Source organism: Chlamydotis macqueenii, chromosome 15, assembly GCF_036417535.1.
Source record: "Chlamydotis macqueenii isolate bChlMac1 chromosome 15, bChlMac1.mat, whole genome shotgun sequence".
Taxonomy (NCBI): domain Eukaryota; kingdom Metazoa; phylum Chordata; class Aves; order Otidiformes; family Otididae; genus Chlamydotis; species Chlamydotis macqueenii.
The window spans coordinates 6,249,050-6,264,430 of record NC_141570.1 but is presented as its reverse complement, the minus strand read 5'-3'; the positions used below and the strand labels follow the sequence as shown (position 1 = coordinate 6,264,430).

The 15,381-nt window shown below is 39.8% G+C and overlaps 1 protein-coding gene across 5 annotated transcripts in view; it reads right to left on the bottom strand.

The window, feature by feature from the left end:
• CHLSN (cholesin) overlaps window positions 1–13,253 on the bottom strand; it is a 130,680-nt gene extending 117,427 nt beyond the window's left edge. Inside the window, exons 1-3 of one of the 5 annotated variants that reach the window (XM_086759838.1) lie at window positions 12,763–12,838; window positions 11,071–11,102; window positions 10,915–11,028 (exon numbers count right to left, since the gene is read on the bottom strand). In XM_086759838.1, the coding sequence (XP_086615964.1) occupies window positions 10,915–11,028; window positions 11,071–11,102; window positions 12,763–12,823 (207 nt within the window). In that variant the 5' untranslated portion in view covers window positions 12,824–12,838. Of the gene's footprint in view, window positions 1–10,914; window positions 11,103–12,591; window positions 12,725–12,762 lie in introns of those variants that run through there. The other 4 variants (XM_086759840.1, XM_086759841.1, XM_086759837.1 and 1 more) reach the window with 4 other exon arrangements.
• Window positions 13,254–15,381: the final 2,128 nt, after the last annotated feature.

Below are 15,381 nucleotides of genomic sequence, written 5' to 3'. Positions count from 1 at the left end.
TTATGCAGTTTTGTTTAATTTTAACGAGCATGATCATCAGGAAACAAAATCTTTTCTGGAGTGTAAGGGAAAGGGGAAATGAGAGTAAGAATTTTGATACAACTTAATCACTTAACTATTCTCTCAGTCTCACTAATTGTTTAATTTAAGGATTCCATATGCCTTTCTGAAATGCTGGACTGGTGACAATTATGAGATTTTAAAAGCTGTTTATCACAGACACTTACAGTCTTTGCTATAATAGTCTATATCAAGTCTCCAGTCAAGAAAAGTCTAGTATTGGGAAAAGCACATGAGAAGGAAAAAAAAAAAAATAAAAAAATAAAAAATAAAAAAGAAGTAAAACAACACACAAAAACCAGCATCTAAAACAAAACAATCTCTGAAACTGTTAACTGCTTTTGCAAATAATACCTTAACACAAAAATGTCGTGAATGCACAGATTATCACTGAATATCTGGAAACAAAACAAACCCAAACAGTCCAAATTAGCCCAAATCTGAACCTGATCTGACTGAAAGCAATGGTGTGTAAAAAAAAAACATGAGAAAAATAGTTATCTGAGACCATTTCAACATGTTAAAGAGATGCTGTAACTTTGCTTCCTTTAACAGTTTTAGGAGATACGCTAAATACAACTGTGCAGGCACAACACACACATCTAGAAGAAGCAGAGGCAGTCTAAAGATAAAGCTTGATTAATTGACAAAAAGCATTACATGACATGAAGGCATGTGACAGGGAATTTGATCCCAGATTCCATGCAAGACTCTGACATAATACGGGCAAGATGCAAGAAAAGTCACCCCTCCCTTCCCCTTTTAGCTCCACAGAAAATCAGAACACTGGCATTCAGAATGGACAATCCACCAATTCCAAAGAACATATACTATCAAATAATTTTTTTAAAAAGCAAAAATCAGAATTCTTAAAACATTATTTTCTTCAATATTGTTTATATCAAATGAAAAAGTTACATGTTCATCTTATATTCCCCCAATGTAATCTGACATTGATATTAATTGAAAATGGCATACAAAATCCATGCTGCTAAACTTGTAAATAGGCAAGCTTAAAAAAAAAAAAGTGCAAAAAAATTTGAACACGAAAATGCTTTTAGAATTTCAGACTAAGTAGCTGTGTTTTAAACAAAATTCACTGGCTGTACAGTCAGGCTCTAATCTTTTTTCCACCCATCAAGTTGTGTTAGAAGCCAACTGAATTTTTTCCCTGTGTCAGGATTTTGCTGTATTCTCTCAGCTATTTATTAACATTGCAAAAGGGAAAAGGTTGTCTGGACAATTTTAAATAGTTAGGATTGCCACAAAAAAAAATGTGTTAAAAAGTGGTTTACCATAAGTAAAAGCATGTCAAGTTCAACTCCGATTTTCACTTAATTCTATTTGAACTTGTTGCTGCGTAAGTAGGAAAAACAAGTATGAAGAAGGCAAGTTTGAATGTTGATAGCTATTCACAAAGGTGAACCAATGAATTAATTTGATTAGGGGTTGATTTTAATTTAAGGGACAGTAGCCTTCCCTTCCACTCCAAAAATCTTACCTTACCCATCAGACCAGAGAAATACTTAAAATTTTTAACATGGAAGAGCACAGGGCCAAATTCATTGTTTAATTCAATTCACTGAGTTATATATTTGCAATAGATACAAAAACACATTACCAATTACATCTACAGCAGCCCATCGGTACGCTGTTAGACCTAGCCATTCCTCATTCAGAGACCATTTACGTTAAGCAATTATTATTATTACTACATTCTGTTTAATAATATGTCACCAATAAACCATTCCCACCTTGGAATTGCACTTGATCTTTTTTATGTTAAATCTGCAAAACAGATTATGGGGAACGAGCCATTTTGAAGACGTGCACGTAGACCATCTCTTCTGTAGACTCTTAAGCTCTGCTCCCAGGAAGGTCTATTGTGGTACATGCCCCGCGCTATGTTTTAGAGAGACACACTGGATCTGAAAATCTGAACACCCTCCACTCATCTTTGTAATTTAGGTGTCCTTTCTTCAACAGTATTGTCCAAACTATTTATTCCACATCGACATACGATACACCAAACGTTTAGCCCTTGGCTTTTGGCTTCCTTTTAGACTTCCACTCCATCATATGGCAGCACGGCACAGCCAGGAGCTAAGAACAAACCATTGCACACTGAGCCAGCCACTCAAGGTGACAAAAAAAAAAAACAGCAATGCCTTGTCAGGACTTTAGACAGTGCATGACTGAAGTCCTGACAAGGACTTCAGAAGTTTTTAAGTTCTAAATTAACAAACAACTGAACTGTTCATTACCAAAAAGTAAAACCTAACTTTTAAAATATACCTACTCTAAATAAATATTTAATACAGCAGAGTAAGCCTTTCCAAAGCAGCAACTTTGCTTACAAGTCCCAGCTCGCTTGACCTGCAAGCAAAATTCTTGAAAAGGCTTAAAACTTTTCAAATTGCACAGAATGTGTTTTCTGGAAGGACTTTAGGACTGGGGGAAAAAAAAAAATAAAAATAATTTTAAAAAGACATACTAGAGAAATGGGAAAATTATTGGAATATTGTTAAATTATCCTTAGAAATTGTAGTTAAGGCTATTTTTACAGAAAGAGCTCAGTGGTAGAACTGCATAATAGCAGTGGAGATAGATTTGTTTTCTGCCTCAGCAGCAGAAACATTTCCTTTCCTGGGCATCCTCCCAATAGAAACAATAATACAACAGCAAATAAGATTTTTTTCATTTTGTTCTCCCTCCATTCAGAGCTACAAAAGAGTAATAGCCTTTACCTGACTGTAGAAACCTTTTAACTCCTGTGTTCTAGTACTTAGCTATGAGTGAAGTGCACACAGCAATTAGAGAAACCAAGGAAAGAGCTCATTTAATGATGTGATGATATTCCAAACATCCATCTGATCAGCAAGACAGGAAGAAGACACAGATAGTGACATCTGTGAGAACTTAATTTATAAGCTTGCTTGGCTTTCAAATACATAAAAGTCAGAAGAATTACTTCTGCTATTAAATGCTTAATACTCTTAGAATAGTGAGAAATATTATGTTATTTTCTTATTCTAATGTAAAGATGCCTGATGATGCATAACATTTGTCTCATGCGATCAGAAGTGCAAACTTGTTGGCAGAGGTGCTGCTGAAGCTGACATGAGATCACACAGAACCAAACTGCATGCTCAGCCCATAACCAGGTGTCCATGGGGATCCACGGAAACCTGTCGCCGTCCTCCACTAGATTTGTGCTCTTCTTCACGCTCACTGATACCCAGTGAGACCTTTTGCGTCCTGGTCAGAAGATTTTATTACAAGACCTATAGGATCAGGACAGTTGGATGCTTCTATTCAAAGCCAAAACTATACAATGACTTAATTTAGGCAAATATTTATTAAAAAGATACCAGGTTTTAAACGAAGCATGGTAAACTATTACCTGAAAACAAACAAACAAAACCCTGCAAGTGGCTTTAGAAAATCACAGAGCTACAGACTTAGAAGCAATAATAGCATTGAAAGATGAGATTTTCATAATAAAAAAAGGAAAAACTTGTCTATTCCAAAAGTAACTAGGAAAAAAAAAAAAAAAACACGAACCAGTCAATGAGGTACATGAAAGCTCCAAAGCCTACTCTGAGTCCACAGAAACGCCATGACTGATGTCAACGAGCTTTGTATTACAGTTCAGTACAGCAGCTCTGTAACCACCTAGTTACTTTAAAAGTAAAGTAGTAAAGTAGTAAAAGTGGGTTTAAAAGTGGGTTAATGTGAATAACTCCCATTTATGATCCAGTACATAATGTAAAGGTAGGACAGAATGACAGTTATTAAAAACATGTATTTTCCACACATACTTAAGATTTTCTATTCTCTTTTATATAACCTCTCTGCTCCTTTTTAAGCGACGCAGGCTTAGGTACATTCTCTGAACAGTTTTCACGTGTTTCAAACTGTAAGATGGTAGGAGCAGAGCTTTGTCTTCCCTTGTGTATATATGCTGTTTGCAAAAGCCTGGTTTGCAGATGCAAATTATTAAGATAATGCTGAGAAATTTAATAAAACATTGGTTGATGATCTTCTGTTTGATGTCCTACAGAACTCTTGTGGGATTCAATTAGAAATAGGTAAATGCATGCAAAGACGGAGTCTGGTTCTTTAAGCAAGAGGTTCCGCTGTCAAATACCTTCATGCTTGTACCCTCGTTATTTCAGGCAGCTTCTAAAAGTCAAAAGATTAATTTTCTGTTCTAATTACCTGTTGGATGTAACAGACAAGCTCTTTACAAGTGTTTCTTAATCTGCGTGGCTTTGATCTAATACTCGAGAGGCATTTTATCTGTGTGGTAATTTATTAATTAACATATATAAATATACAGTAATCTTTCATGTGGTTCACAGTATTGCATCTAAACACAAAAGATATTTTTGAGGAGGAAACTTCTTGTGAAATAATTCTAGTTGCTCATTCATGCTGTGGAAGCAGCCATCCTTGTCCTTTTATCTGCTCCAAAATGTGGGGTTTTTTTTTTTATTTTTAAGTCTATTCTGTCAACACACAATAATTTGTATTTTATAAAAATCCTTATACCAGACTCCTATGTTGTTTAAAAAAACAGTAGCATTCTGTCAAGGCCAGAGAAAACTGCACCTTTTTAGAATAAATATATTTTAAATATCTAAGTCTGTGGCATTCTACTTTTTTTTGAACAAATTAACATCAACAAAACAGAACCAAGAAAAATAAAGAGGAAGTAACAAATCCACAAGAGTCAGGCTTGCATTAATATGTTATACTGTGCACACTTCCAAGTTTCAAGCCCTTGTCAAGAACAACTGCCTTTGAACACCCATTTCTCTGCTCATTATGCTATAGCAGAATGTAGCAAATATTTATCCTTTCAAGCTTACAACTTAATTTCTTGCCAAGTGGAATGTGTTTTGTGAATTCAAACACACAATGGGACTTTTTTTTTTTTTTTCTTTAAAGGAAGTTATACATATTTTGAGGTTTTGTGCCAGATTTTCTATATTCAGTAATTTGGGCCTTTCACAGCAATTTTCATTTATGATGCCTCTCTCCATTATGAGTTAGATGTCATTAACATAGAACTAGGAAAAAATCATAATTGACAGAGGACAGAAACCAGTGTTCTCACAGGACTGAAGCTGGGCGACACGCACTCAAGCAGACCTAGCCTCTGATCCTTAGTTCAACAACTGCTCGAAGACCATTACTCAACAAAATCTGCACACAAGTGGGAATCCTGTGCTGAATTTCCATTTTGTGAGGATATTTGCACCTAAGTCATGAAAGCAAGGATTTATACTGGAAACCTAACAAGAACCATCAAGGAAGGTCTCACCACTGAGTAAAGAACGGGAGCTGAGAGGAAATGTCAAGTACCTGCTCCAAGAAGAGAAGGAAGAATTTCCCCTCTTCATAGCAAGGAAGGGACGGTTGCGTTTCGCCATCAAACTCAGCACCACTTTAATACCCCGGCTATATCAATAAAAGTAAGGAATTAACTTTGAATGTATACAGATTAAGGCAAATACCCAGAATTAGCATGAAACTCTTGCTGGTCAACATGTAATGAAGAAAGCACAATTCCTTTAAACAAAAGTAAGAAAGGCACCACATATTGTTTATACCAAACACAGTTGGGGACGTGAGCCTTTCGCCTGGGAAAACCATCTTCAAAGTAGCAACTGTTTTCCCAGCTGTGAATACTCTTTCCTGGGAAATCTATTCCTACCGTTACAAAAATAATTTTCAAAGGAATGTAAAATTATTCAGGCTAATCTATGCATATCCGTATTTCAGACACTATTTTATACCTTCTTAGGCATGTCTGTTTACAAAAGGCCCACTATGCTTTCTAAACACCATATGGCATCACAATCAAATTTACCTCTCTTAAAAAATAAATAAATGCATGGTTAATTTAATACAATAATTTAAAGCAACTCTATCAATATTCTGATGAAAAAGTGTTAGCAGGAAACAAATGTTTCAGTCTCAGAAGCAGCTGCCCTCAAAGTTTGTTTTTTTTAATTTTCTTTTTCCTAATTTGAGAAATATTGCACAAGTGATAAGAAAGCAGACAAACCAAGTAAGATCTCACACAGTAAGTCATAGATGCCAAATGGGTTTATAGCTTCATTTTTTTTCTCAGCTATTAGAAGGCCATCGTGCAGTGAAACAATGAGAAGCCAATAGGCCAAACTTGTGTCTCTGTGCAAGTAAGAAAAAATATAAATAAAATAAGGACAAACATTGGTAGCCCAAAGAAAAGATAAATAAGCCCAGCATTTCAATTACAGACTGACCAAAACCAGCACTAATATCCATACCGACATTTAACTTCACCATTTTGAGAAATAGCTAGCACCTCCCCTTTCTCACCAGAAGACGGCTACCGGCTGATGTATCCTTACATTAAAGCATGGGGGGAGATGGAAGGATGGACGGAGGATGAAATATTGTGTCATCTTCTCTTCATAACATGGACAAAACTCTATTTGCATGTTACAGATTTTTTAACTAGTCAAAAAAAAAAATTACAAGTCAAAATTTTTATTTTAGGAGGTTATGCTAAATAAAAATGCACTTTTTTTGGACTTTATTTTCCATTTTGTTTTTTTTTTGTTTTGTTTTCTACATATTTCTTAAACAAAAATTAATAACTACAGATAACATAATGCATACAACAGAGGATTAAGCTAGTAAAGCAAAGCTAAACAAACGCAGGAAGAGTTCATAGCGGAACTGCCATGCAAGCAGTTTCCAAAATATATTTTTAATGTACATTAGATATAGCTAATATTGGTAGTTTGGTAATCAGAAGGAAATCTGACAACATCACACTAAGTTTTAATTTCATGGCATTTTTTTAGGATGGGAAAATACAAAACAAGTTATTTTGATGATTACAAGATAAGCCTCCCATTAATTTAAAAAAAAATAAACTAATCAAACAATAAAGGATTACTGAGTTTATTTGCAAATCATCCACAACTCATTATTTCAACAACAGGCTTTGGTATGAATTAGTGGGTTGTCAAATAAATAAATACACTTTCCAGTGATAGCTTTACAGTATCTGCTTGATAGGTTTTGTAGCATGAATGTCTGGTTTGCATTCGTTAAACATTCTAATTACTGCTCCAGTTACCTGATTACAAGCAGCACTAGAGATCGTATCAAAGCGGCATTCCTAGCTGTTCCACCAAGCTCATGCCAAAATGTTCATCTCCACAGCTTAAACATAATTGTATGGGGTTTTCCACCACCAGAAGCAAACAATGATTTTGGAGAATTATTATTTTTTTGTGGTTTGCTGTGGTTTGCTTTGCTGTAGTACTGCTTAATGACTCCTTATTGGCCTTTATGATAATCTCCAAAAAGCTGAACAGAAAAACCTTTCCCTACTAATTTTGCCATTTTCCATTTGCTAAACAGATCCTACTGTTTGGGCACCTGCACAGTAGCCCTCTGATTGAAGAAACACCATGAGCTACTTGTTTATTTGCCATTGTTTGTACTATCTGTATGGAATCTCAAAAATTAAATTCCTTTCCCACTGATTTTGTCTTTATCTGGGGAAAATGTTGATTCCTCCTCCTCCAGTCATTTGCAATGCTGAAGATAACAAGGAACATACAAGGAAACACCCAGTGACTGTAGGAGCATTACCTAAAGCACCCTTCACCCATGAACAGGATTTGATTTATAAAGACTGATTGTCTCTTAGTCATTGTAATATTGCTTAAAGGAATAGGAAATTAATATTGTTTTCTACCGATTATGACTTTTGAGTCTTGCCTAATAGATGTTCAGCTCTGGAAGAATCTCTTACTGTTCTGCAGAAAGCCTGCAGCTCTGAATACAGCACTGGAGAAACAAGATCTACCCTTAAATTACAAGGTTAAAAGATCCTTTGATACAGTAAGGTCGTTCCGGGTAGAACTCAAACAGCCTTCATAAACAAAGCAGCCACAACATGTTGTTCCCTACTTACAGTGTTTTAAGTGTCAGTACTGCTGCTTCGATAAGCTTTGTGCCACTAAGGCAGCTGGAATTTTGAAGGGTGGAGAAATTCAGAAGCAAGCCACGCGTAATTGCAAACAAGCACTTCTAACGCATCTGTTATTTCAGGATTACACATTAACAATATTGTAAATATTTTTTTCAGAGAACTGAAACAAAATTAATTTGTCTCAGACAAGGTCCATCAGGAAGTTTTTATCTAAGAAGCCAGTATTTAACATCAGACCATCAAGTCTGGATGGCACATTTTAAATCTCTTTTCTTTACGCCTATCCCAGCTGGCAATTCAAAAGAATACTCTCCAACTACAGGAAGGTTTAACAAACAAGTATGTTAGTAAACTACAAAATCATTTAAAAACAAGTAAAACAAAGGTTCAGGCATTAAAAAAAAAAAAATCCATGTTTAAAATGTGGGGTTTATTGCCAAGTAGCTAAATAAAACACTAACATTATGGAAATCTGTCAGAATAAAAAAGAAGGCTGAATAAAGTTTAAGAACTTGTATTGCTCAGCTCCACTAGAGCTGTGTCATTCAGGGCTATGTGGTTCTAAAATCATTCATGAAAACATTTATATTGGTCTTGAATTGCTCATTGCTATTTAATGTAAACAGAAGAACTTGAGTAGATGAAAATCAATAAAACATCAAGATTACTCTGAAAGGTCAAGTTGTTCCAAGGAAAAATGCTTTATACTTAGGCTGGTAAGAATTTTTGAAACAAATTTCGTGAAAGAATAATCAATGTATACTAAATCCAGTCACTTCAGACATATTTCAACTTCCCTGCCCACAGCTTTATAACAAAATCAGAGATTTACATTTCCCACTTTGGAGACTAAAATTGCTGTACTAGAAGAGAAAAAAAGTAAATAATGTGACTTAATGAACTCCCTCACACCAAAAGCAATGTGTTATACAGATATCTTTTGACTTCTTTCCATCACACATGGGACTCCTTCAGAGAAACTGGAGCCTACCCATCCTTACTTTAAGAATGCCAAAAAAAAGTTTTCTTTAATTCAGTTACTGCAATAAAAGTCAATAACAGCTCATCAGAATCCAGTTATCATGCTTCAGGAATTTCTGTAGATCTATCAAGGTTCCAGCTTATTTTACAGTAACAGAAATAAAATTAAAGTAAGGCCGCAGAACAAACACTCTCAGCAGTTGCTCTCATTTTTGCTCCAAATTTCTTCTCCGGAACCATCCAGACTAACTGAGCACATCACTCTGCAGCCTCAGAGTTCTGTCTGATGTTGCTGTAGACACAAAATGATTTTACCTTGTTTTCTACCACATTTTCCATGCTGACAAGGTTTGATGACCAAAAGCCTTTTAAAGCATAACTGCCATTGTGATCTGAACGAGTATTTCACACAAAGTTGGGAGTGCACATGCTGAGTAACATTCATAAAGGGGTAAACAGTAAATTTCATTAACCATTACTGAAGTAAAATTGCTTAACATCTGCCTAATATTTTTCATTCTCAACAGCCGTTTCTAAGAGCTTGTGACTTGACATCAGATAGTCCAAAAAGGCCCCGCTTGCTACAGGTTTGAAGCCCACTTGGGATTTTTTTCACTTTTACATTAAATTACACAGATTGTCACAGGCAATAAAATTTTAATTTTGACGTTTCAATTTCACAGTTTTCTCCTGGAAAATGATTTGCACTCAAGTTGAATTAGAGTACTGTGAATCTAAAGTCTATGATACCCTACAAAGAAAAGGACAAACCTTCCCTCTTATTAAGCTATAAATACCAGATTTTCTCTTTTTGCTTTGATATAAAGATGCCCTCTTCCCTCATTTTACTTAAGAATATTTCTGCCAAGTTCAAAACCGCAAGCATTTACAGATCTCTGCATAGCTACCGCTAATAGGTTGGCTTTTCTTATATTATGCTTCACAAACTCTAAATGTAATAGCTAGAGACACTTAGGCATGCAAAAGCTCTCAAAAAAATATTCTTGCCAATAAGCTTAAATGAAGTCTAGTAACAAAATATACTACTTTTCAGTTATAGGATCTCCACTGAGCTACACATCTCATGATAAATGAAGTAACAAGCAGCTGTCACATTTATTTTATGCTAGGCGAGGAAACATAGGAGAGTTTTTAAGACCATAGCTTAATATCACCTCAGTAATTCCCAAGGGAAAAAAGAGCTTTGCCTTTCCTTCTCCACTTCATATTTCTTTGATCCATGTTCTACAGTAACCACTCAGAACAGCAGAATTGAATTGCCCTGTTTATGTATCATTTCCATCACAAAAAAAAAAAACTTACAGCTCTGAGTTTGCACTGAAATAACATCTCGATATTGCCAATTTCATTCTCATAAAATTAATTCATAAAATGTTCAGTAATACAGAGAGACTGCTGACACCTTCTGGCCACTTGACATTCTGTCCAAAAATCAAGAGGATTTCCAAGAAAACATCTTTCATGTTTTTCCAGCCACTCAGGATCACATGAAGACTTAAGCTACGCCTACATTGCCATATGACAGTTGCTTAAAGCCATTTGGTTTGCCTTTCACCCACATGCCCTCATCCATTCTTTGTCTTTCACAGAAGCATCCAAACCAACCAGAGATCATGTACGCTGACTGCTACAGTTGTATCCAGACTTGGCTTAATTTATCTTCTTCTTTTAACTTCCAGTCTAGGTAGATCACATCCAAGGAACCATTGCAACCGAATCAAGTAGCACATTCAGATTCAGTATGGAATCTCTAAACCCAGTTGACAATAGCTCACTACTGTTACCACCACAGGTAACAATATATCCACATTCTACTGAATTAAACAGTCAAAACTGGGAGGACCTACCTGCAGATTTTGCTTCTTTTTCTTTGGTTCAGTTTCCGATTCCAGCTCTCCCTTTTGGGTCACATGTTGCTTTTGCTTTTTCCTTTTTTCTGCCTTCTTTTCTTTTTTTTCTGCCTTCTTTTCTTTTTTTTCTGCCTTCTTTTCTTTTTTTTCTGCCTTCATTTTCGGCATTCTAAAATAGAACTGTTCTGTAATAGAAGCCACCAAACTGTAGTTAGAACCTTTTTTTAAAATTGTATCTGTCCTATATACAGAGTTCTACTATAATTATACTGAGAATTACTCATGACTAGTTAACTTATTACAAGATAACACGATAACTTAACTATGAAAAGGTATGTCTGCAGTGACTTTCAATCCATTTGGGGGAATTTTCATCATGTTTCCTTTACATTACATTATAGTTAAGCTACTGTAAAACTAGAATGTCATTCTCCTCTAGCAAATCCAACATCTATTGTCCTCACAGGCCTCACTGTGGAAAATGCTTCGCTGACCCTGCTGGTAGCCATCCCCATCACTGATCCTGTGCTTTCTACCGGTTATAACGCACCACCTTTGACTGTGTGATAAATTGTCTGCTTCAGATAACACCAACCAGGCCTCTCTCTTCACAAAATACATTAATCTGACTTTTAGTCATCTTAGTAATATACATATGTGTACATACACACATACCCACAAGCAAAAAGGAAGCCTACTTTATTCTGTTAATAGTGCAAGTTTTTCTATTTTCATATAGAATGTGGAAAAACTGCACTTAAAGAATCATGTCTCATGAGTTTTATCTTTCGTTTTACACTGACATCAGGGCAAAGGTCAACAGGAGTTACAGGAAACCTGGTTCCAAAACGAGGCCTAGTTGTAACTGCAGATTATTTCTCTGAGAGAAAAATCTGACTGAAGTGGCTTTCAACAGCTGCCCCAGCACGGTCACTTTCTCAGTAACAGCACAAAGGCCACAGTCGACTCAATCACAAATATTTAGCTTGAAACACACTCTGAAGGACAGAGCAGCCCACAAACCCAGTTTGGCAGGCGCCCACACAGCCCAAGGGCAGGAACCTCCTGTGCTGCCTGACAGAGCAACAGAGAGCCAAGCACTCGACAGCTCTGCCACAGCAGCCCCTCGGTTGGCGGCACTCCTGCCAGGCCAGGCCTAGGCCTAGGCCCAGGCCTAGGTGTGACCAGGCCGTGGGTGGGAGGGCAGGGCCTCAGCGGGCCAGCAGCCCTCGGGAGGCACCTACTCGCCGGCTTCCCAACGCAAGAGCCCGGGGCTTGCTTTTCCTTTTATCGAGGAGCGAGCTAAGGCGCCGTGAGGAGAGAGTTCTCACACCTGAGCCAGGCACTCTCCGGAGCTGACGGCCCACCCGTCACGGGAAAAGCAGCGTTACGGCCCCCTCCCCAGCACCGCACAGCCGGCACCGAGCGCCCGCTCTCTGCGGGGGCCGAGGGAGGGAAACCGCACCGGGGGTGAGGGGGGGAAGGGAGCGACCCCCTCAGCCACTGCGCCTGCGGCCGGGCTGGGCCAAGCCGAGCCGAGCCGAGCCGGATCGGGCCGCCCCGAGCCTCCCGCAGGGGGACCACCAGGGGTCCCGCCACCCCCCGAGGTCGCTGCTGTCCCCATGGGGTTGGGGCCACGGAGCACCCCACCGCCCCGCCCCGCACCGCACGCACCTCTCAGACCCGCCTGCGCCGCACATTTAACCGAGCTCCACGCTTGGCGCCGCAGCCCGCCCCCTCTCTCTCATTGGCTAAAAGGAGAACACGGAGGCGTCTGGTTGGCGCTCGAAGTGTCAATCTCTCGGCTGACCAATAGAAAGCCACGCTCGGATTTAAAGCACCCACCGGGAACACGGCGTGCTGGAGGCGCGCTTGGTTTGACGTCATCTTCCCGCGCTGAGATCATTCGAGGCGGAGTCCCGCCTCGCGCGCAGGGGCGGGGCCACGCCACAAGGCTTGCCCCGCCCCCTGGTGGCTGAGCTGTCCGCGCCGGGCTCGGGGTCCCGCGGGGCCTGGCAGGGCCGCGCCCGCGCCCCGGCAGGTCCCCCCGGGTTCCGGCAGGGAAAGCCGGGGTGCAGCTGGCCGCAGCAGGCCCGCGGGCGCCGTGCCGGTGAGATGCAGCGCTCTGGAGAAGGGCGGTGGCTGCTGTTGGCCAGCAGACCCTAAAGGCGCCGTCGGCTGCCCTGAGGAAGCGCGCCGGGAGGAGGCAGCCGCTGCGGTGCGAGGGGACAAGGAAGCGGCTCTGAGGACAAAGTTTCCAGGGGAGGAATTGGTTTCCGTGTTTTCATTTTCTATAAATACCATGCGCACAAACATTTCCATTTCCCTGCAGTAATTTAAGGGCAACAGTAATTACCAAAACCAGACGCGTAGGTGGAGCAATTTTTTTCATGACAACCTGAAACAGAGTTTTCGTTTCCGTTTGGATTTTTGTGAGAGCGGAGGTGCCGGCTGCGGTGGCAGATGCTGGTGGCAAAAAGCTCTCCGTTACATACACCGACGGGAAGAGGTAAACCTTCGCACCTCTTCTTCCTCCTCCTGTCCGAACCAGGGTCACACCTTCTGCCGTTCCTCTCCTTCCACCCCCTCCCCACACTGTGGGGTGCCAACCCTGGCCCCCACCCATCGCTGCTGCGCTGGGCAGAGCCTCTCGGCTCTGGTCCGTGTCCTCACGCCGTGGTCAGCAGCTGCAGCTGCTCCCCCCCTTCCCATACCGGGGTGCACGGCCTTGCCTGGGGACGCGTGGCCGGTTATCCATCCCACAGACAGATTGCAAACATCCCAGTACTGCAGCAACGTACCGGGGCTGAGCTATGCCAGTAGGAGCACACAGGATAATCAGTAGGTAGTGGCATCTAAAATTAGAGCTGTAATTTAAGCTTTTGTTCCAACGTGAATAGGGAAAGCATGTTTTCTGTGTTTAGGCTTCCTAAAATAACGATTGTCTTATTGCATATCCTGTTGTGACATCCTGTGGTTAAACACAGTATTACAGATACTGTGAAATCACAATTTTGACCACATGATTGCATAAAATTAGACCATACAGAATTAGCAGTGGTAACTTATAGCTCCCAGCTCCACACATTCAGTTTGGCCAGCTACAGCCTTCCATATAGCTTTGATCATTCTCCAAAAACTTATCCTGGATAAGAAGAAATCACAGCGGGCCAAGCATGGATATGGGATAGCACATATTTGTGTGTGTTTGTCAGAAATTACATTATCTCTGCCCTATTTGATAAAAGGCCTACAAATCAGTACATTGATTGTTCGCATGTTATCACTGCGAAGGACCATAAACCCACACTTCCCCTTTAGGCAGCATTTGTACTCTAAGGATTAAGCCTCTTCCAAGAAAAACAAGAGGCACACAACAGTCTTTGCACAACTGCGGTAGACCTCAAGGTTGTATAAAGCATAAGCATTAACTGCCCTTATGCTCACATCTCTTACAGTGTTACCAAACATTATTTTTCCCAGGTCAAGGAACACAAGAGTCTCTCCTATGCAGACTGCTCATCCTCCCACCTCAGCAAAACAGGGCTGGGCACTCATCACTGCAGGTGATTCAAAGGACCGCAATTACCCTTCAGTTGCTCCTAAGCCAACATGCCAGCCCCGGTGTGCAGAGAAATGGCTCCAATGACACATAAAATTGAGGTCTCGACCCCCTGACATCATCAGTAGTCCTTGGCATTTTTTTCCACAATTAGTCAGATGAAAGGTCTACTTAGATTCCATCTGGGGAATTAGCATTGTTCATTAACAGCACATTTCCATTTCATCCACCTACAGTATCTAGGGCCTCAAGCTAAGCAGCTGGATATCCGTGCAGTTTTAAAGAGCCAAAATAGCTGATGAGGATAATAGATGGAGCATATCTGTTACGGTCTCACTTGTTTAAGCTTCTCAGGAAGACAGCAAGAGTGGCCTCCCTAGGCAAAGCTGTACTTTGGCATCACTCTCATTACACAGGACAGAAACAGTTAATGCTACTTTTTCTGGCTTCCTTTTTACCCCAACTGCAAAAGATACCATGCAAATCTAGGTTTCTATCTAAGGAGCAATAAATTATGAAGAATTACACTGTGCATGCCTCTGTGAGCACTAGCCTTCAGTGAATTGCTTAGGGAGGGCTTAGAAAGACTAGGTATGGCTTTATAAATTAACTACTTCCACTGGCATTCAGAAATCAAGAGGCAGCTTATATGAAACTGGCTTCATGTTGATATATGCTGTTTGTCAAACAGAATGCTGTATTGTGTGCCAGTTCATTTCTAAAAGGACTGAGACATATGACAATAGCTTGTATTTCAGGCTTTCATCCTGGGAAGTCTGAACTAAGCAAAGCTGGCTGTGTTTTGCACTAAGTTTAGTCTTCTTCCTACCACCATTCCCCAGTTCTCCACAAAGTGTTTTCCACAGTATTACAGTTCCTATTCCAAATATAGGAACAAAGAG